Here is a 24,242-nt window from a genome sequence, read left to right as displayed (position 1 = left end):
GAGAAAAAAGACACCAGCAATCCTACTATCATGTAAAACAATTACAGGATTCCGTTTGACACTCACTTGGCAAGACGGTAGTACCTCCCTGGACGTCTGCTGTCTACCAGCCTACTACCTACAGTAAGATTATGTATCTTGGAAAAAAAAAAAAAATCTTCCAACATGTTATCTCAAGGCCCCTTCACTCTTTTTTTTGATACAGTTTGGTGGTTTACTTTTCATATTCTCCAGTTCTTATTTTTCAATTTTTCCATGACAGAGTATCTGAAATTCACCCCTCACTGAACACTGTATTGTTCTTCATGTCTCACCAGAAATCTTAGTTTACATAGGCTAAGTGGTTTGCTATGTTCTCAAAGGATGAATTCATTCACATTCTAATACTGTCAGTGAAGGATGTTACAGCACCATGATTTGTATTTGTCAGATATGAGAATGAAAGAAGAGAATTTTAAAAAATACAAAGCCATGAAGAACACAGCTTTTACTGTGAAAGCCTCTCTGATTTTAACCCTTCCACTGTCGGTGACATATAGGTACAGCTTATATGCCAGTGATGGTGATGTATTAATACCCCAAAATTCTAGCGGCTTCAAATCTAGCAGGAGACAGCTAATAGACCTACATGTTAGAGAATGGGTCTGCATGATCAGTGTGCACAGTATAAAAAAAATCCTGCAGCACGCAGTGCATAATGAGAAAAAAAAACTCCGACAGTATTTTTGGATTAAAACGCCAACTTTGAGGTGTATTTTCGTATGGTATTTATGGTTGTATTCTCTTTTTTTTTGGTCTCATTTGATAAAATGGAAGAGATATTACAGAAATAGAGATGATTTTGATTGTTTTCATGAAGAAAAGTACAGTGGACCCCCGGTTCGCGATGCCATCGGTATCCAATAAATCCGGTATTCGATACATTTAAACGCAAAAATTTTGCCTCGGTTCCCGTTAAAAAACCTGGTATATGCAATTCGTTCGAGACGTGTCCACGTGTGGCCTGAACTGCCCTGTGTGTGCCAGTGCTTACAAGCCAGCCAGTGTGCTCGCATCTAAGGATACATTTGGTACATTCCATATTATCACAGTGTTTTTGGTGCTTGTTTCTGCAAAATAAGTCACCATGGGCCCCAAGAAAGCTTCTAGTGCCAACCCTTCGAGAAAAAGGGTGCTAATGACTATTGAAATGAAGAAAGAGATAATTGCAAAGTACAAAAGTGGAGTGCGTGTATCGGAGCTGGCCAGGCTGTATATAAAACCCCAATCAACCATCTCTACTATAGTTACCAGGAAAACGGCAATCAAGGAAGCTGTTCTTGCAAAAGGTGCAACTGTGATTACGAAACAGCAACCACAAGTGTTAGAAGATGTTGAGAGACTGTTATTGGTGTGGATAAATGAAAAACAGATAGCAGGAGATAGCATCTCTCAAGTGATCATTTGTGAAAAGGCTAGGCAGTTGCATGACGATTTGGTAAAGAAATTGCCTGCAACTAGTGCTGATGTGAGTGAATTTAAGGCCAGCAAAGGTTGGTTTGAAAGATTTAAGAATCATAGTGGCATACATAGTGTGATTAGGCATGGTGAGGCTGCCAGTTCGGACCAAAAAGCAGCTGAAAAATATGTGAAGGAATTCAAGGATTACACAGACAGTGAAGGCTTGAAACCTGAACAAGTGTTTAATTGCGACGAAATAGGCCTGTTTTGAAAGAAATTGCCAAGCAGGACCTACATTACTCAGGAGGAAAAGGCACTCCCAGGACATAAGCCTATGAAAGACAGGCTTACTCTTCTGATGTGTGCCAATGCAAGTGGTGATTGCAAAGTGAAGCCTTTATTGGTGTATCACTCAGAAACTCCCAGAGCGTTCAGGCAAAAGAATATCCTCAAGGCTAATTTGTGTGTGCTGTGGAGAGCAAACAGTAAGGCATGGGTCACTAGGGACTTTTTCTATGACTGGTTACACCATGCATTTGCCCCCAATGTGAAAAATTACCTAATTGAAAAGAAATTAGACCTTAAGTGCCTCCTGGTATTAGACAATGCCCCTGGTCATCCTACAGACTTGGCAGAGCGACTTTCTGGGGACATGAGCTTCATTAAGGTCAAGTTTTTGCCTCCTAATACCACTCCTCTCCTGCAGCCCATGGACCAGCAGGTCATTTCCAACTTCAAGAAACTGTACACAAAAGCTATGTTTGAAAGGTGCTTTGAAGTGACCACAAACACTCTAGTGACTCTATAAAAGAGTTTTGGAAGGATCACTTTAATATCCTCAATTGTGTAAACCTTATAGGTAAGGCTTAGGAGGGAGTGACTAAGAGGACCTTGAACTCTGCTTGGAAAAAACTGTGGCCAGAATGTGTAGACAAAAGGGATTTTGAAGGGTTTGAGGATAACCCTGGGAATCCTATGCCAGTTGAGGAATCCATTGAGGCATGTCTTCTTCAGTTTGTGTGCATTAATCTTAATATTTCTGTGGTAAAATTTTTTTTTTCATACTTTTGGGTGCCTTGCACGGATTAATTTGATTTCCAATATTTCTCATGGGGAAAATTGATTCGCTTTTCGATAATTTTGGTTTACAATGAGCTCTCAGGAACGGATCAATATCGCAAACCGGGGGTCCACTGTACCTTGAAATTGAGCTCAAAGTAGCGGAAATGTTTGATTTTTGACAATGCTCAAGAGTAAACAAATGACGTCACCATCCAATACATGCCCAACTGGCCAGTCTAATACGCAGTCATGAATGGGTTGACATTATTTATAAAATTATATAATAATACAGTAGTCTGCACAACAGCAAATCTTCTATTTTTTGTGTGAATAAAAATTCAAAATGGAAAGCAGGGGCCTGGAGACATGACTAATAAACAGAGAAAATGTTATTTTAGTGCCAGGAATGTCTGTACTGATTATTCTGAACCCTATTTTGAAACTGGCATCTTTTGAAATTTGTGTAAAATTGACAAAATTGCCAACTTCTGGCCACTTTATTGGGTAGTTGAAATCAGTATATGGGCAGTTTCTTGTACTCAATTGATAGAAGAAATGGAGTTCTAGAGAAATAGCTATGAGTTTGGTCAACTGGAACAATGGAATTGGCCAAAAATAGGGTCAAAGTGGGCGAAATCACCAATGCATATATATCGCTGAGACCGTAATCCCATAAGTTTTCCCATCAAATTTAAAACTTTTGGTGTCATTACCACTGGGAAAAGATTCTCTATCATTTCATAAGAAAAAATAATTTTTTTTTTTAAATTCTTCGACACTCAGAACAAGTTTGTGAGCAGGAGTCTCAACAGTGAAAGGGTTAAGCTAGATAGTTTAAGAACTGCCTATCCACATTTCCTTTTGCACACTTATGTACTATTACATGATTACAGTTGTATAAGGCATTTGCAGTGTCCAAAAAGTATGTCATAATGCTGTAGCAGTTAAGAGGTATGAGTGTCCTTTGCTAAACCCAGGTTGCCCTAGAATTTGTAAATGTTTGATCCCAAGTGTATAGTGTGATGTTAGTACATAATAAGAGCTGAAAAAAAAGCAAACAAAACAATAAAGGAATGGAATAAAGGAATGGAACAGACTGCCCGTACATGTCAAAGCCAGTCACAGCATGAACCAGTTCAAGAAGAGAGCCAAAAGGTGTCTGATGAATGTAGCTACAGAACGGGAGGGGAATGATTTTTTATTTTTTTTTAGCTAACACACGTGTAATTTTCTAGATAGCAGGCTGGTAGACAGCAACCACCCATTGAAGTACTACCGTCCTGCCAAGTGAGTGTAAAACAAAAGCCTGTAATTGTTTTACATGATGGTAGGATTGCTGGTGTCCATTTTTCTGTCTCATGAACATGCAAGGTTTCAGGTACGTCTTGCTACTTCTACTTACACTTAGGTCACACTACACATACATGTACAAGCATATATATACACACCCCTCTGGGTTTTCTGCTATTTTCTTTCTAGTTCTTGTTCTTGTTTATTTCCTCTTATCTTCATGGGGAAGTGGAACAGAATTCTTCCTCCGTAAGCCATGCGTGTTGCAGGAGGCGACTAAAATGCCGGGAGCGGGGAGGGGGCTAATAACCCCATCTCCTGTATATATTACTAAATTTGAAAGGAGAATTTTTTTTTTTTTCTTTTGGGCCACCCCACCTCGGTGGGATACGGCTGGTACGTTGAAAGAAAGAATAGGGTAAAAGGACCCCAATGGAAATAAGTCATTCTGTCTGACTTTTTTGGGTTATCCTAGGTTCTTTACACATGTGCTGCTATGTATGATACTTTATGTAACTGTATTTTTGTATACCTGAATAAACTTACTTATTTGCTTACTATGAACCACTATCAGAAACCCATTTTCAGCGATACCTATTTTTTTCCTGTTAATACTGTAATTATTATTATAATATTTAGGGCAAAACAAGGGTGAGATGAGTCCACTAAGAGAGAACTTGATAAGTGTCAGACATCCACAACTTATCAATGGCCTCCCTTCATGCTTATGGGGAACTGCCAACAAACCTCTTATTGAATTCAAGAGAAAACTTGATAAGGTCCTTAAATCAATTCCCAATCAGCCAGACTATAGTGAATACATGGGACTGCATGCAGCCAGCAACAACAGCCTAGTCAAACAGGCCAGCAACCAGGTCCGGTTTGCGACAAGACCACGGGAGCAATAACTCCTGAAAATAGCATTAGGTAAACAAAAGATGTAGCACTGAACTTGTAGGGGTCATATAGCACCTAGGGAATGGGAGGTAATCAGGTTCAATTCAAAGGGGAGGACAAATCCAATTTCTTAGATCAAGAGCCTATCACCAGGATCAAGGAACCTTCCTTAAGGGACAATGTCATCATTAATATGAAGCTAGAAACAATGTATATTGCTGTATCAATGTCCATGGCCCCAGACCATTCAGCATCTTACCAGAAGATAACACTGCTGGAACAAATGAAAAAGTCTCTAAGAGGAAATTGGACAAGCATCTTCACCAGGTGCCAGAACTATGAGGCTGTGATGGATATGTGGGTCAGCAGGCCACCAGCAGCAACAGCCTGGTTGACCAGACAAGCCTGGCCCACAGCCGGGCCCCAATACAAAAACTCTCAGAACTCATCAAAGATACATCAACGGCTCACCTGAATAGCCTGTGAAGTAGTACAATGTGTCTTTAGTCTTGCATCTTCTTCAAGTTCATCTTCCATTGTAGCTTCATGAATTAACACGTCACAATTTTTACCTGATGAAGATTTTAACACTGACAAAATTAAATGCATAACAAAATAAAAAAAACATTAACATGTGTGAGATTAAAGGGGGAAGAGAAATTAAGAAAAAAGGTGCAATATTAGTTTAATATTTTAAATTTAATACAGGATTAATATTGCAAAAGAAAGGGGTAATAGTTATTACACTCTTAATTAAAGACAATTTAATTATGAAGAAACATCTACAAAATGAGGGAAAAAAGGTGAGTGGTGTGTTGAGGTATATGTGGAGACAAAAAATGTTATCTATGGAGGCAAAGAAGGGAATGTATGAAAGTACAGTGGACCCCCGCATAACGATCACCTCCGAATGCGACCAATTACGTAAGTGTATTTATGTAAGTGCATTTGTACGTGTATGTTTGGGGGTCTGAAATGGACTAATCTACTTCACAATATTCCTTATGGGAACAAATTCGGTCAGTACTGGCACCTGAACATACTTCTGGAGTGAAAAAATATCGTTAACCGGGGGTCCACTGTATAGTAGTACCAACACTCTTATATGGGTGTGAAGCTTGGGTTGTGAATGCAGCAGCGAGGAGGCAGCTGGAGGCAGTGGAGATGTCCTGTCTAAGGACAATGTGTGGTGTAAATATTATGCAGAAAATTCGGAGTGTGGAAATCAGGAGAAGGTGTGGAGTTAATAAAAGTATTAGTCAGAGGGCTGAAGAGGGGTTGTTGAGTTGGTTTGGTCATTTAGAGAGAATGGATCAAAGTAGAATGACATGGAGAGCATATAAATCTGTAGGGGAAGGAAGGCGGGGTAGGAGTTGTCCTCGAAAAGGTTGGAAGGAAGGGGTAAGGGAGGTTTTGTAGGCAAGGGGCTTGGACTTCCAGCAGGCGTGTATGAGCGTGTTTGATAGAAGTGAATGGAGACGAATGGTATTTGGGACCTAACGATCTGAACATTAAAATGGTATAAAATACCAACAGGTTGTTAGGTAAGACACATATGCAACAGTTAGGTATCTTTATTATGAAAACGTTTCGCCTACACAGTAGGCTTCTTCAGTCAAGTACAGAAAAGTTGATAGAAGCAGAAGATACTTGAAGACGATGTAATCAGTCCATCACCCTTAAAGTTTTGAGGTGGTCAGTCCCTCAGTCTGGAGAAGAGCATTGTTTCATAGTGTGAAACACTATGAAACACTATGAAACAATGCTCTTCTCCAGACTGAGGGACTGACCACCTCAAAACTTTAAGGGTGATGGACTGATTACATCGTCTTCAAGTATCTTCTGCTTCTATCAACTTTTCTGTACTTGACTGAAGAAGCCTACTGTGTAGGCGAAACGTTTCATAATAAAGATACCTAACTGTTGCATATGTGTCTTACCTAACAACCTAACGATCTGTTGGAGTGTGAGCAGGGTAATATTTAGTGAAGGGATTCACGAAAACCGGTTATTTTTATATAGCCGGACTTGAGTCCTGGAAATGGGAAGTACAATGCCTGCACTCTAAAGGAGGGGTTCGGGATATTAGCAGTTTGGAGGGATATGTTGTGTATCTATACGTACAGTGGTCCCTCGCTTTTCGTAGTTCTCGGCAATCGTAAATTTCGCCAATCATAGGGGTATTTTCATATAAACATGAACTCACTTTTCATCGGTTGACTCACGAATAGTAGTTCGTCCGGGACGCATATGCACGGTGTGATCCGGGGCAGCCTCCCTACCCAGCCAGTCTGGCATTGTTTACCAGTGAGTGAAGGTCCCCTCAAGTGCTCCTACGAAATATTTCATAATATTCCACTCATTTTAGTGCTTGCAAGTATTAAATAAGCTGCCATGGCTCCAAAGAAAGCTCCTAGTGCCAAGCCTGTGGTAAAGGTGAGAAATATGTACAGTGACAAAGTCTTGGGCCATTTTAGGGAAGTGTTAAAGAGACGCCAGAAACAGAGCTCTCTCCACAGTTACTTTGCGAGACAGGACTAGAGTGACTCTCAAGGTGGTCCTAGTGGCATTAAGAAACAGAGAAGAGAAGCAACCCCAGAGAAGCCATTGGTACCTGAGGTGTTGCTGGAAGGGGATTCCCCTTCCAAACTGTAAACAATCCAATCTCTCTCCTCCTCCAGTCTCCTATACACTAAGAAGAATCTCCAATAAAGGTAAGTGTTACGCTGTTAATGTTTCATTCATCATTTCCCATTGTATTGTTTATGTACTACATGTATATTTTATTTCATGTAAAAAAATTTTTGTTTTAATACTTCTGGGTGTCAGGAACGGATTAATTGTATTTACATTATTTCTTATGGGGAAAATTGATTCGCAAATCATAAATTTCGTTTAGAGTAACGGCTCCAGGAACGGATTAATTACGAAAAACGAGGGACCACTGTATATGCTTCTAAACTGTTGCGTTCTGAGCACCTCTGTAAAAACAGTGATTATGTGTGAGTGAGGTGAAAGTGTTGAATGATGATGAAAATATTTTCTTTTTGGAGATTTTCTTTCTTTTTGGGTCACCCTGCCTCGGTGGGAGACGGCCAACTTGTTAAAAAAAAAAAAAAAAATCTATAAAATGAAGACTGATATACAAATTATAAAAATTTAAGCAAATAAAATGTGAGTGACAGTTTATATAATAATTTGCCTGTTCATCATTGCGACTGAGTGGCTTTTAATTTTTTTTTTTTTCATTTTGACAAAAGTAACATTACATGTCCATTCCATAATTTACCAAGCAATATGCAAGCTCCAGTAGGTCTAAGTATTAGGCATGTAACAGGACTTTGCAATTGTACATTTCTTTTTTTTTAACACGTCAGCTGTTTCCCACCAAGGCAGGGTGACCCCCCCCAAAAAAAAACCTTAAAAAGAAAGAAAAACTTTCATCATTCAAACTTTCATCATCATTTCAACACTTCACCATCACTCAAACATAATCGCTGTCTTTGCAGAGGTGCTCAGATACAACAGTTTACTCATTGGGGTCATATAGCACTTGAGAAATGGGAAACAATCAAAGTGGGAGAATGGGCCCAATTCCTTAGATTAAGAGTCCCTCACCAGCATCAAAAAATGTCTTCGTAATGTATGAGCATTATGGATTTGAAAAAAGAAATTACGTGAGCACATGATTGATGTCTCAAGGCTCAGCCCCTTAACCCCTTGACTGTCGCAACCCCAAATCTTGAGGTGTCTGCTGGGGTTGCAAAATTTAAAAAAAAAAAAAAAATATTTTTCTTATGATATAGAATCTTTTCCATATTGTAATGACACCAAAAGAACGAAATTTGATGGAAAACTGGCGAAATTACGCTCTCATGAAGATAGCGACCTTGGCGATATTTACAAATAGGCAATTTCGCCCACTTTGAGCCCTATTTTTAGCTAATTCCATTGTTCCAGTCGACCAAACTCATAGCTATTTCTTTAGAACTCCATTTTTTTCTAGCGATTGAGTACAAGAAACTGCCCATTTACCGATTTCAACTACCCAATAACATAGTCAGAAATTTGCAATTTGGCCAATTTCACAAAAATTAACCCTTTCAGGGTCCAGAGGCCAAATTTCAAAGCGTGCACAAGTATCCAAGAATTTTCAAAAAATAATTTTGTTATTTTTTCTTATGAAATGGTAGAGAATCTTTTTCTGAAGGTAATAAAACAAAAAGTGCGAAATTTGATGGAAAACTGACAAAAGTATACTCTCACGAATTTTGATGTGTCAGCGATATTTACGCATCTGCGATTTTGCGGAATTTGACTCCCATTTTAGGCCAATTACATTATTCCAGACGACCAAATTCTAAGCTATTTCACTAGTATTACTTCTATTCTATCGATTCAGCACAAGGATTTGCCAAGTCAACTGTTTCAACTACAAAATAAAGTGATCGGAAATTGGTAATTTGGCCAATTTAATGCAAAGTTCAAAATACTCCAATTTCAAAGTAGGGTCCAGAATAAACAATGCAGGCATTCTTGGCACTAAACATTTCCTCTGTTCATTAGTTATGTTTTCAGGCTTTACTAATGAATTCCATTTTGATTTTTTGTTCACATAATGAAATTTTATTCAAACCAAAAAATAGAAGATTTACTGTTATGCAATATTGTAATAATTGTATAAATAATATCAGCACATTTGTGAACGTATATTAGACCCACCAGCAGGCGTGTATTAGACGTGTGAGGTCATTTGTTTACTCCTTAACATCGCCAAAAATTTAACATTTCCGCTACTTTGAGCTCAGTTTCAAGCCATTTCCAGTAGTAAACCAATCAAAATCATCTCTATTTCTGTAATATGTCTTCCATTCTATCAAATGAGACCAAGAAATCGCAAATACAACTATAAAAAATATACGAAAAAACACTGCAAATTTGCTGTTTTAATCGAAAACTACGGTCTCAGTTTTTTCTCTCATTATGCACTATGTGCTGCGGGATTTGTTTTATGTGGTGCATACATACCACATAGATGTATTCTCTCATATCAAGGCCAAAATTTACCGCTCACAGCTTATCAGAGTGAGCTGGGCTCATGACGCAGATCTACGGTTTGGATCCTCAACATAAAGCCGTAGATCTACGGCAAGGACCCTCAAGGGGTTAAAAAATATGACAATTTCAAAATTGGGTCCAGAATGAACAATGCAGACATTTCTGGCTCTAAAATAACATTTTCTATGTTCATCATTCACATCTCCAGGCCCCTCTGATATTACTCTTGCTTTCTATCCTGAATTTTTATTCAAACAAAAAATAAAAGATTTACTGTTATGCAGACTACTGCAATATTGTAATAATTGTATAAATAATGTCAACCCATTCATGACTGCATATTAGAATGGCTACTTGGACATTTATTGGAAAATGACATCATTTGTTTACTTTTGAACATCGGCAAAAACATTTCCCCTACTTTGAGCTCCATTTCAAGGTTCTTTTCATAGTAAAACCAATCAAAATCACTTCTATTTCTATAATATGTTTTCCATTCTATCAAATGAGACCAAGAAAACGAGAATACAACCATAAATACTATACGAAAATAGACCACAAAGTCAGCATTTTAATTAAAAAAAAAACGGTCGGAGTTTTTTTATTCTCATTATGCACTGTGTGCTCCAGGATTTTTTTTATGGTGCACACTGACCACACAGACCCATTCTCTCACATGTGGGCCTACCAGCTTTCTCCTGCTTGATTTGAAGCCGCTAGAATTTATGAGTATAAATACGTCAAAAACGATGGCTCGTAAGATGTATACAGTATATACGACCGAAACAGTCAAAAGGTTAAAGGACACCACATTTTTTTTCCAGTGCTGCCTATTAGGAAGAAGTGTGTAATCATTCTTGTGACATGTGACACATTCCACAATGAGTGGTAGATCAAAAATTTCTTTCCTTACCACTGCCTCAGTGTTTTTGAGGCATTGTAAAATTTGTCACATACAAAAACCACAACTCTGCCTTGACAAAAAAACTGAAAGATAGACTGCAAATCACCCAGAACAAAATCGTAAGATTCATCCTGGGGCTGGGACCAAGAGAACATGTAGGCCAGGATGAATTACAGCAGTTGGATATGCTGAATGTTGAAGACAGAGTAAAACAACTGAAGCTAAATCATGTTTATAAAATTGCTCACAAACAATGTCCAGAATATCTTGCTGTCAATTTTGTCAAGGTTGGGAACCAAAGCAATCATAGTACTAGGGGGAGAGAGCACAACTTTGTAGTACCCACAGTCAGTGGCCAGGCTTCAAACACCTTTTATTGTACAGCAATAAAGGAATGGAACAGACTACCCGCACATGTCAAAGCCAGTCATAGCGTGAACCAGTTCAAGAAGAGTGCCAAAAGGTGTCTGATGAATGTAGCTACAGAAAGGGAGGGGAATGATTTTCTATTTTTTAGCTAACATACGTGTAAATTTTACCTTATTCCTTGTAATGACCCTCGTATTGTAGATAGTCTTAATGACCTTGGTGTAGCAGATAGTCTTTTTAGTATGATAATAAGATGTTATCTTCATTGTAGAATAATAAGAAAATATTATAACCTTTATACTATAATAATAAGGTAAAAGGACCCCAATGGAAATAAGTCACTCTGTCTGACTTTTTTGGGTTATCCTAGGTTCTCTACACATATGCTGCTATGTATGATAATTCTATGTAACTGTATTTGTGTATACCTGAATAAACTTACTTACTTACTTACTTACTTATATGGCCCACATCAAAAAAAGCTCCATGTACTATTGGAATTGCTGCATTCTCCCACCTACTATAAAGCACTTAAAAGAGATGATGCAGCATCTTTCAACAAGTAGAGTACCGAGGCAAAAGCAAGCATCAGCATTTACACCAATTCCACTATATTAACTTACTGTGTTTGTACAATGAAATTAGTCTTGAAAATTATTAGCCCATGCATTCATTGAAAAAAAACATTAATTTTTAAATGATCGTGTGTAAAAAAAAGATGAAAGTATTCATCCACTACTTACCTATATTTACAAGACCTTTGCATGGCATGGTATCTCCAGAATACACAAGTTTCCAACCATCTTTGTGTGACCAAGCTACACCAAATGAGTTTGGACAATGAATGACATAAGTCATATCAATTCTTTTCATATCTAAGCATGAGCAGATCTCATTGTACATTGCTTGGTCCAATTTGAAATCATCACTACAAAGTCTCTGATTATGGATGATAGTGAAGTCATGCACAATGGACTCAAAGTTTGCATTGTATGAAGCTAGGTATGTCATAATTTTTGGAGGCGCAAGAAGATAAAGCTTGGGTACCTGGGGAATATAAAGATTTATTATAAAAAATATGCACACCTATCTGTCCTAGTGAAAGCAAATTAAAAAATAATCTAATAAAATTCTGCATTTGAATAGTGAAATATTACAATAGTATTTTTATCAATACAGTATTACATATCTCAATTTGTCAAAATACAAATGTTGAAAGTTATTGTTTCCCCCTGCCACATATCCTGCAAACATACTGTTAGTGAATCCAAGTACTCATTGCTTGGTCCTTGGTGCTTGCTCACTATCACATTTGCTCTCACACTCATATTTATTCTCACACTCTCACACTCATACTCCCATGCTTATTTTCACACACTACAGATACCTTGTCCTTGTATACATTCATTAAAGTGCCACATAGTAGTCAAGCACAGTAGCCATAGTAGTACGGTACACTGAATGCACTGATAAAAAAAAAAAATCAGGTTTTCAACTAAGAGTAAAAGTTGAGATACTGTGTGTCAAACAGACTGTACCTGTGGCCACTGCCTAGTGGGTGTGGAGTTCTCAGTGGGAGTCATCAAAGACATTATATACAGCCAGAGAGATTTTCCTTAAAGTATTTCTCATTATTCTCTTAAAACAGAATAATATTGGGTGTCAAGCTCCCCACAGCCTCATTAAAAGTGTTGGTACAATATTATAATATCACTTATAATACTCTGTCTCTAAGAGTAATTTCTTAGAATAGGAAGATTTATTTTTTATATAAGTTTAATAAAAAAGCATAAGAAAATAGTTTTGAAGCCCTTTCAGCAAAATTCAACCAGTTAAAGAAAAAAAAAGGTTAGTATCAAGACTGTTGGTTACTTTGAAAACACTATAAAGTCCTAATATGCAATACACAAGAGAGGCATTCATGCAAAAAAAAATATTTTATGTAAAGTCAGTCTGACCTATTGATAAAGAGTTTCCTAGACAAATAGCATTTAATTTTGAACAATTCTAAAACAAAGCTAATTTGTTGAAAAAATTAAACACTTACTTTCTGTAATCCAGCTTGATGGAAAGACTTCTTTCTAGCAAGCAGGAGACGAATGAATCCAGTGTGGTGGTCAGCGTGGAGATGACTAATATACACAGCAGACAATTTCTGAAGAATTTTCTCTGATTCATCAAAGCCAAATAATCTAACTAACTGTCCATAAGTTCCCTCACCACAATCCATTAACAGTGTTTTCGTATCACTGAAATTATTTTTATAATTAATTTTATAGTTAACAAATTTTATTGAATATGAAAACTAGCAATCAATATGATGAATAATATTTTCAGAAAAATACTCATATGATGTGAATAAAATTACTAATACCTTTTTTCTTTCAACAACCTGGCCACATCCCACTGAGGCAGGGTGGCCCACAAGAAAAAACGAAAGTTTATCCCTTAAAAAATTAATACCTACCTTATATTAATCAAAATTCCTGATATGTTTCGGGTTTTGTTTGGTATACAAGACCCAGTTCCCAAGAATACTATGGTAGGGTAGTTCTCTGAAATATTACCACAATTTTGGTCTTCTTGGAGGGGAGCTTGTAGCTTAGCTTTGAAACTGAGAAGCGTGTTCTCAAAATTCTCTTTTTCATAGCATTCTTTTAGGTAAGTTTCTGGATGCAGCACAAGACCATTTGATCTGTCCCATGAAAATGAGAGATTTGTTTAATTTTAAAGCTTCAAATGTCATTTATGTAAGGGGTGTCTATCATGAAAATCTAAAACTTATTTTTTTTAAGATTCACATGTCATTGTATATAAAAATATGTCTGTAATTTACCTACAAAACATAATGGGAAACTCAATAGCATACAGAATAGAAATAATAAAAGAATAATTTGGGATGATGAAGGTGGTAAAATTAAATGACTGGAAACAATGAGCATCACTGTTCCAAACAGTAAATGTCTATAAAATTTGGAATCAACCTTTCAATTTCAAGAATTTGAAAAAGTATCTTGAGTAACTTTTTTAACACACCCTTTCTCACCAAGGTAGGGTGACCCATAATATAGGATATGCATTCACTGTCAGTCATGCAACTGATGACTTGCCAGAAGTACTCTGACATCACAGTTCAGATGACCCTCCAAGCTACAACATCCTTACCCATCCTTCAGAGGAGGAGACAAGTGTGGTTAACCAGTTTTTCTAAATCCTTTCAAACAAATAGGATGAAAATTTCAGAAAAGTTAATAAAGTATTCAGTAATAACTAATTACTAGTGAAAAAACTGTTTTTTCATTAGGTGTAGACAAATACACATACAGTGGACCCCCGCATAGCGACCTTAATCCGTGCAAGAGGGCTGGCTGTTATGCGAAATGTTCGCTATGCGAATGAATTTTTCCCATAAGAAATAATGGAAATCAAATTAATCCGTGCAAGACACCCAAAAGTTTGAAAAAAAAAATTTTACCACATGAAATATACATTTTCCTACACACAAAGAGAAGGATACATGCACAATAGTAGAGTAGTACATGCACAATATATATTGTGCATGTACTACTCTACTAAATGAAGAATAAATGACACTTACCTTTATTGAAGATGCAGCAATGACTGATGAGACACTGTGTCCTGGGAGTGCCTTTTCCTCCTGAGTACTGTAGGTCCTGTTTGGTATTTTCTTCCAGAACAGGCCTTATCACACTGTGTATGTCACTACGATTCTTAAATCTCTCAAACCAACCTTTGCTGGCTCTAAATTCGCCAATATGAGCACTAGTTCCAGGCATTTTCCCTGTTCACCTGGGTGTTAGTCGACTGGTGTGGGTTGCATCCTGGGAGACAAGATTAAGGACCCCAATGGAAATAAGTTAGACAGTCTTCGATGACACTGACTTTTTTGGGCTATCCTGGGTGGCAAATCCTCTGGGGTTAATTGTTTCTTGGTATTCTCAATAAGCCACACCAACAACGGTGCTACAGCAGCAGCAGCAGCAGCTGACGATGTTACAGCAGCAGCAGACGATGCTACAGCAGCAGCAGCAGCAGACGATGCTACAGCAGCAACAGACGATGTTACAGCAGCAGCAGACGATGCTACAGCAGCAACTGACGATGTTACAGCAGCAGCAGACGATGCTACAGCAGCAGCAGCAGCAGCAGACGATGCTACAGCAGCAACTGACGATGTTACAGCAGCAGCAGACGATGCTACAGCAGCAGCAGCAACAGACGATGCTACAGCAGCAGCAGACGATGCTACAGCAGCAACAGACGATGCTACAGCAGCAGCAGCAGCAGACGATGCTACAGCAGCAACAGACGATGCTACAGCAGCAGCAGACGATGCTACAGCAGCAACTGACGATGTTACAGCAGCAGCAGACGATGCTACAGCAGCAGCAGCAGCAGACGATGCTACAGCAGCAGCAGCAGCTGACGGTGGAACAGCAGGAACAGACGATGCTACAGCAGCAGCAGATGATGCTACAGCAGCAGCAGACGGTACTACAGCAGCAGGAGCAGCTGACGGTGGTACAGCAGCAGCAGCTGACAGTGCAGCAGCAGCTGACGGTGATACAGCAGCAGCAGCAGCTGTACCACCAATAGTAGCGATGGTTGACTGGGGTTTATTATACAACCTGGCCAGCTCGGAGACACGCACTCCACTTTCATACTTATCAATGATCTTTTTCTTCATCTCCATAGTAATTCTCACCCTTATTGCTGTAGGGTTGGCACTAGAAGCTTTCTTGGGGCCCATGGTCACTTATTTTCCAGAAAAAAATCACCAAAAACACTGTAATAATACAAAATGTTCCGATTGTATGCTTGGATGTTACCGCGGAGGCTGGCTGGTAAACAATGCCACCCGCGGAACATGTGAGCGTGGCTCAGGCCGCACATTGGACGCGTCTCGGACGAAGGCCGCTGAGCGGGTTTTTGTCCACTATGCGGGGCAAAATTTTAGCGATCAAAGCGTCCGCTATGCGGATTGTCCGCTATGCAAGGCGTCCGTTATGCGGGGGTCCACTGTATATGAACAATTAACAATTAACTAAAGCACTTACTAGTAGTGTCTACATTAACTTAAACATTTCATATACCTATACATACATACATTACATCTTGTAGGAGTGAGGAAGAGCCAGTTGTGAGTGTGGGGGAAGTTCGTGAGGCAGTAGGTAAAATGAAAGGGGGTAAGGCAGCCGGGATTGATGGGATAAAGATAGAAATGTTAAAAGCAGGTGGGGATATAGTTTTGGAGTGGTTGGTGCAATTATTTAATAAATGTATAGAAGAGGGTAAGGTACCTAGGGATTGGCAGAGAGCATGCATAGTTCCTTTGTATAAAGGCAAAGGGGACAAAAGAGAGTGCAAAAATTATAGGGGGATAAGTCTGTTGAGTATACCTGGTAAAGTGTATGGTAGAGTTATTATTGAAAGAATTAAGAGTAAGACGGAGAATAGGATAGCAGATGAACAAGGAGGCTTTAGGAAAGGTAGGGGGTGTGTGGACCAGGTGTTTACAGTGAAACATATAAGTGAACAGTATTTAGATAAGGCTAAAGAGGTCTTTGTGGCATTTATGGATTTGGAAAAGGCGTATGACAGGGTGGATAGGGGGGCAATGCGGCAGATGTTGCAGGTGTATGGTGTAGGAGGTAGGTTACTGAAAGCAGTGAAGAGTTTTTACGAGGATAGTGAGGCTCAAGTTAGAGTATGTAGGAAAGAGGGAAATTATTTCCCAGTAAAAGTAGGCTTTAGACAAGGATGTGTGATGTCACCGTGGTTGTTTAATATATTTATAGATGGGGTTGTAAGAGAAGTAAATGTGAGGGTCTTCGCAAGAGGCGTGGAGTTAAAAGATAAAGAATCACACATAAAGTGGGAGTTGTCACAGTTGCTCTTTGCTGATGACACTGTGCTCTTGGGAGATTCTGAAGAGAAGCTGCAGAGATTGGTGGATGAATTTGGTAGGGTATGCAAAAGAAGAAAATTAAAAGTGAATACATGAAAGAGTAAGGTTATGAGGATAACAAAAAGATTAGGTGATGAAAGATTGGATATCAGATTGGAGGGAGAGAGTATGGAGGAGGTGAATGTATTCAGATATTTGGGAGTGGACGTGTCAGCGGATGGATCTATGAAAGATGAGGTGAATCATAGAATTGATGAGGGGAAAAGGGTGAGTGGTTCACTTAGGAGTCTGTGGAGACAAAGAACTTTGTCCTTGGAGGCAAAGAGGGGAATGTATGAGAGTATAGTTTTACCAACGCTCTTATATGGGTGTGAAGCATGGGTGATGAATGTTGAAGCGAGGAGAAGGCTGGAGGCAGTGGAGATGTCATGTTACACAAATAACACGCACATAAAAGAGAGAAGCTTACGACGACGTTTCGGTCCGACTTGGACCATTGACAAAGTCACACTTTGTCAATGGTCCAAGTCGGACCAAAACGTCATCGTAAGCTTCTCTCTTTTATGTGCGGGTTATTTGTGTATCGTTCCAGTCACGGTATTGTGCCTTTTTGTTATTTAGAGATGTCATGTCTGAGGGCAATGTGTGGTGTGAATATGATGCAGAAAATTCGTAGTTTGGAAGTTAGGAGGAGGTGCAGGATTACCAAAACTGTTGTCCAGAGGGCTGAGGAAGGGTTGTTGAGGTGGTTCGAACATGTAGAGAGAATGGAGCGAAACAGAATGACTTCAAGAGTGTATCAGTCTGTAGTGGAAGGAAGGCGGGGTAGGGGTTGGCCTAGGAAAGGTTGGAGGGAGGGGGTAAAGGAGGTTTTGGGTGCTAGGGGCTTGGACTTCCAGCGGGCATGCGTGAGCGTGTTTGATAGGAGTGAATGGAGACAAATGGTTTTTAATACTTGACGTGCTGTTGGAGTGTGAGCAAAGTAACATTTATGAAGGGATTCAGGGAAACCGGCAGGCCGGACTTGAGTCCTGGAGATGGGAAGTACAGTGCCTGCACTCTGAAGGAGGGGTGTTAATGTTGCAGTTTAAAAACTGTAGTGTAAAGCACCCTTCTGGCAAGACAGTGATGGAGTGAATGATGGTGAAAGTTTTTCTTTTTCGGGCCACCTTGCCTTGGTGGGAATCGGCCAGTGTGTTAATAAAAAAAAAAAAATAACATACATTACATACATAACATACATATATAGTGACTACACTCTGAAAGATGGGTGGCATGTTTCATATGCATATATATATACAAGGAAAACTTCATGAAGTATTATTTTAGTAATGAAACTTGTGTATAATCAGCAAATCCTCATACAACATAAGAGCTTCTATGGGGATCACCTCCATCAGATCAAAACAGTATACGTACTGAATAGCTAATAAAGGTTTTAATTAGGACTTTGACGCCTTTTAACCCTTAACCCTTTGACTGTTTCGGTCGTATATATACGTCTTACGAACCACCGTGTTTGACGTATTCTTACACATAAATTCTAGTGGCTTCAAATCAAGCGGGAGAAAGCTGGTAGGCCTACATGAGAGAGAATGGGTCTGACTGGTGGGTGTGCACCCTGTGAAAAAAATCAGGGACTTAGTGGTGCATTGTGGGAATGCCATCTTGGTAGTCCACTTTCACCATGCCTTGCAGTAGGAAGTACGTACCTCACTCTTCGGCGGACTGGAGGTCTTTTGTTCCCAAGTGATAGCTCTAACAGTGATGGAAGTGCCAGTGAAAGTGAATTTCATGGTTTTGGAGTGGGTGTGACCGAAAGCAGTGCCTAGGATAATATAATTAGTGATGAAAATCCAGATGACCCACAACCTTCCACCTCTGGTGCCAGGACGAAAGAGGAAACTATTTGCCCGTGTACAAGACTCATGTGAGCAGTGAGTGATAGTGATTTCAAAGCTACTGAAAGCAGTTTTAGTTGCGACAGTGAGGGTGAATATTCTCCAGTGAAGTGGCAGTATATACGACATAGCATGCATTCTGGTAGTGTGTCATATGTTGTTCCAAGGGGAAGGAGTAAATCTCGGAGTATATCCCGTGGCCCTACACCAGGAACTGATAGTGAAGATGACAATATTGTTACAATGGGGATGAATGATGTGCGTGGGGCAGCAGGTGGTGGTGGTGGCATGAGTCATGTGGCACCAGCAGCGGGCCATGCTACTGCCCATGCTGCTAACTCAGCACAGCCACAACCAGCCTCAACCAACACTACACTCCCCCAATATCCACAACCACAACCTGTAAATATCCAGTACCCACAAGCAGACTGCATCTGGGATTGGCAGCAAGGTGACAATTTTGTTCCCAATCCCCATCACTGATGAAATACAAAGTGGAATACAGCCATCATGTACACTTGGGAACAATGCTACTGAACTGGAATGCTATCAGTTATTCTTCGATGAACCCCTGATAGACATTATTGTCAGGGAAAGCATTGGCAAACACAATTCTTTCACCAAGATCACGCCTACACCAGTGGAAGGACACAACAGTAGCAGAGATGTATCTGTTCGTTGCCACAATAATGTTTATGTCACATGTGTATAGGCACAGTGTCAACATGTACTGGTCGACAGACCGCCTGTTTTCAACCCCAGCTTTCGGTGACATTATACCAGTGAATAGATTTGTGCTACTGTTACGTATGCTACACTTTTCAGACAAAACAAGGACTAACAGAACTGACAGGTTATATAAGATCAGAAATGTGTTTATTTACCTGAAACAAAAGTGCTGTATATATTTTTATCCCTTCAGGAAGTTTGTTATTGATGAGTCTTTGATTTTGTTCAAAGGAAGACTCTCATTCAAGCAGTACATACCAAGCAAGAGGAAATGTTTTGGTATAAAGTTATTTGTACTGTATGATTGCAAAAGTGGTCTGGTTTTGGATATAACTGTGTACACTGGCAGTAAAACATTGCAAGATACCAGGAAGTTGCTAGGTATCTCTGGTGATGTGGTTAGAACAATGATGGAACCATATCTTGGTAAGGGGCATATTTATATACTGGCAACTGGTACACAAGCCCTTTACTCAGTGATTTCTTGAAAGTGAACATGACAGATGTGTGTGGTACAGTGCATGGAAATCGTAAGCATATGCCTAGGTTCAATGCTGGCACTCGTAGAGGTGATGTTCAGGTGTTTGCTGCCAATGACATCATGGCATTTCGGTGGCATGACAAACGTGATGTCACACTGTTGACATCAGTTCACCGACATGAAATGGTAGACAGTGGCAAGCAGAATAGAGAGACCAATGAACCCATTGTAAAACCTGCAGCTGTGATGGATTACAACCTGAATATGCAGTTAGTGGACAAATGTGACATGCAGATTGGGTTTGCTGATTGTGTTTGCAAGAGTTGTAAGTGGTACATAAAGCTCTTTTTCCATCTTCTTGACATTTCCATACTGAATGCTTATAATATGTATAAGCTGAAGACCAACAACAAATCCAAATATGGTGAATTTTGTTTGTCAGTTATCAGACAAATAATATTCAAGTAGCAAGGGACAACACTTGCAATAGACCAGCATCCACGAAATCAACACATGCCCTCTCATCTGAGGCCTTGTGATCACTACCCCATACCACTGCCTGCTACTGCTTTCAAGAAAAATGCTCAGAAGAGTTGTTGTCTGTGCAAATACCACAAAATGCCAACAGAAATGCAGAGACACTCGTTTTATGTGTGATGAGTGTAAAACACCATTGTGCATACACCCATGTTTCAAAGAATTCCACAAGCTGCAGCAGTTCTAGGAAAGTGTCCAGTGATTGTACATATATATACAGTGGACCCACGCTTAACGATCACCTCCAAATGCAACCAATTATGTAAGTGTATTTATGTAAGTGCGTTTGTACGTGTATGTTTGGGGGTCTGAAATGGACTAATCTACTTCACAATATTCCTTATGGGAAAAAATTCGGTCAGTACTGGCACCTGAACATACTACTGGAATGAAAAAAGTTCATTAACCGGGGGTCCACTGTATGTATGTATGTATGTATGTATGTATGTATGTATGTATGTATGTATGTATGTATGTATGTTATGTATGTATGTATGTAGGTATGTATGTATGAGCCCCTCGCACACAAAACCTCCTTTACCCCCTCCCTCCAACCCTTCCTAGGCCGACCCCTACCCCGCCTTCCTTCCACTACAGACTGATACACTCTTGAAGTCATTCTGTTTCGCTCCATTCTCTCTACATGTCCGAACCACCTCAACAACCCTTCCTCAGCCCTCTGGACAACAGTTTTGGTAATCCCGCACCTCCTCCTAACTTCCAAACTACGAATTCTCTGCATTATATTCACACCACACATTGCCCTCAGACATGACATCTCCACTGCCTCCAGCCTTCTCCTCGCTGCAACATTCATCACCCACGCTTCACACCCATATAAGAGCGTTGGTAAAACTATACTCTCATACATTCCCCTCTTTGCCTCCAAGGACAAAGTTCTTTGTCTCCACAGACTCCTAAGTGCACCACTCACTCTTTTTCCCTCATCAATTCTATGATTCACCTCATCTTTCATAGACCCATCCGCTGACACGTCCACTCCCAAATATCTGAATACGTTCACCTCCTCCATACTCTCTCCCTCCAATCTGATATTCAATCTTTCATCACCTAATCTTTTTGTTATCCTCATAACCTTACTCTTTCCTGTATTCACCTTTAATTTTCTTCTTTTGCACACCCTACCAAATTCATCCACCAATCTCTGCAACTTCTCTTCAGAATCTCCCAAGAGCACAGTGTCATCAGCAAAGAGCAGCTGTGACAACTCCCACTTTGTGTGTGATTCTTTATCTTTTAACTCCACGCCTCTTGCCAAGACCCTCGCATTTACTTCTCTTACAACCCCATCTATAAATATATTAAACAACCACGGTGACATCACACATCCTTGTCTAAGGCCTACTTTTACTGGGAAAAAATTTCCCTCTTTCCTACATACTCTAACTTGAGCCTCACTATCCTCGTAAAAACTCTTCACTGCTTTCAGTAACCTACCTCCTACACCATACACTTGCAACATCTGCCACATTGCCCCCCTATCCACCCTGTCATACGCCTTTTCCAAATCCATAAATGCCACAAAGACCTCTTTAGCCTTATCTAAATACTGTTCACTTATATGTTTCACTGTAAACACCTGGTCCACACACCCCCTACCTTTCCTAAAGCCTCCTTGTTCATCTGCTATCCTATTCTCCGTCTTACTCTTAATTCTTTCAATTATAACTCTACCATACACTTTACCAGGTACACTCAACAGACTTATCCCCCTATAATTTTTGCACTCTCTTTTATCCCCTTTGCCTTTATACAAAGGAACTATGCATGCTCTCTGCCAATCCCTAGGTACCTTACCCTCTTCCATACATTTATTAAACAATTGCACCAACCACTCCAAAACTATATCCCCACCTGCTTTTAACATTTCTATCTTTATCCCATCAATCCCGGCTGCCTTACCCCCTTTCATTTTACCTACTGCCTCACAAACTTCCCCCACACTCACAACTGGCTCTTCCTCACTCCTACAAGATGTTATTCCTCCTTGCCCTATACACGAAATCACATTATTATTATTATAATCAAGGGGGTAGCGCTAAACCCGGAGGATTATACAGCGCCTGGGGGGGGGGGATGTGGAAGGCATTCAGGCTTAATTCGGGGAACTGGAGCACAGATCCAATTCCCTAAATCAAGAGCCCCTCACCAACATCAAGGAACCTTCCTTGAGGGGACACGAAATCACAGCTTCCCTATCTTCATCAACATTTAACAATTCCTCAAAATATTCCTTCCATCTTCCCAATACCTCTAACTCTCCATTTAATAACTCTCCTCTCCTATTTTTAACTGACAAATCCATTTGTTCTCTAGGCTTTCTTAACTTGTTAATCTCACTCCAAAACTTTTTCTTATTTTCAACAAAATTTGTTGATAACATCTCACCCACTCTCTCATTTGCTCTCTTTTTACATTGCTTCACCACTCTCTTAACCTCTCTCTTTTTCTCCATATACTCTTCCCTCCTTGCATCACTTCTACTTTGTAAAAACTTCTCATATGCTAACTTTTTCTCCCTTACTACTCTCTTTACATCATCATTCCACCAATCGCTCCTCTTCCCTCCTGCACCCACTTTCCTGTAACCACAAACTTCTGCTGAACACTCTAACACTACATTTTTAAACCTACCCCATACCTCTTCGACCCCATTGCCTATGCTCTCATTAGCCCATCTATCCTCCAATAGCTGTTTATATCTTACCCTAACTGCCTCCTCTTTTAGTTTATAAACCTTCACCTCTCTCTTCCCTGATGCTTCTATTCTCCTTGTATCCCATCTACCTTTTACTCTCAGTGTAGCTACAACTAGAAAGTGATCTGATATATCTGTGGCCCCTCTATAAACATGTACATCCTGAAGTCTACTCAACAGTCTTTTATCTACCAATACATAATCCAACAAACTACTGTCATTTCGCCCTACATCATATCGTGTATACTTATTTATCCTCTTTTTCTTAAAATATGTATTACCTATAACTAAACCCCTTTCTATACAAAGTTCAATCAAAGGGCTCCCATTATCATTTACACCTGGCACCCCAAACTTACCTACCACACCCTCTCTAAAAGTTTCTCCTACTTTAGCATTCAAGTCCCCTACCACAATTACTCTCTCACTTGGTTCAAAGGCTCCTATACATTCACTTAACATCTCCCAAAATCTCTCTCTCTCCTCTGCATTCCTCTCTTCTCCAGGTGCATACACGCTTATTATGACCCACTTCTCGCATCCAACCTTTACTTTAATCCACATAATTCTTGAATTTACACATTCATATTCTCTTTTCTCCTTCCATAACTGATCATTTAACATTACTGCTACCCCTTCCTTTGCTCTAACTCTCTCAGATACTCCAGATTTAATCCCATTTATTTCCCCCCACTGAAACTCTCCTACCCCCTTCAGCTTTGTTTCGCTTAGGGCCAGGACATCCAACTTCTTTTCATTCATAACATCAGCAATCATCTGTTTCTTGTCATATACATATATATACATATATAGATATATATACATATATATATATATATATATATTATATATATATATATATATTTTTTTTTTTTTTTTCCAACAAGTAGGCCGTCTCCCACCGAGGCAGGGTGACCCAAAAAAGA

The 24,242-nt window shown here is 39.5% G+C and overlaps 1 protein-coding gene across 5 annotated transcripts in view; it reads right to left on the bottom strand.

Moving 5' to 3' along the window:
- Positions 1–24,242, bottom strand: part of RNaseZ (ribonuclease Z) — a 90,261-nt gene that overhangs the window by 15,511 nt on the left and 50,508 nt on the right. For all 5 annotated transcript variants that reach the window (XM_053790202.2, XM_053790212.2, XM_053790236.2 and 2 more), the window contains 4 exons: positions 13,488–13,715; positions 13,068–13,269; positions 11,764–12,067; positions 5,161–5,261 (listed from right to left, as the gene is read on the bottom strand). In XM_053790202.2, the coding sequence (XP_053646177.2) occupies positions 5,161–5,261; positions 11,764–12,067; positions 13,068–13,269; positions 13,488–13,715 (835 nt within the window). The remainder of the gene's footprint in view (positions 1–5,160; positions 5,262–11,763; positions 12,068–13,067; positions 13,270–13,487; positions 13,716–24,242) is intronic.

The sequence above is a fragment of the Cherax quadricarinatus genome, chromosome 31, assembly GCF_038502225.1.
Source record: "Cherax quadricarinatus isolate ZL_2023a chromosome 31, ASM3850222v1, whole genome shotgun sequence".
Lineage (NCBI taxonomy): Eukaryota > Metazoa > Arthropoda > Malacostraca > Decapoda > Parastacidae > Cherax > Cherax quadricarinatus.
This window is presented reverse-complemented; position numbering and strand designations above follow the sequence as displayed.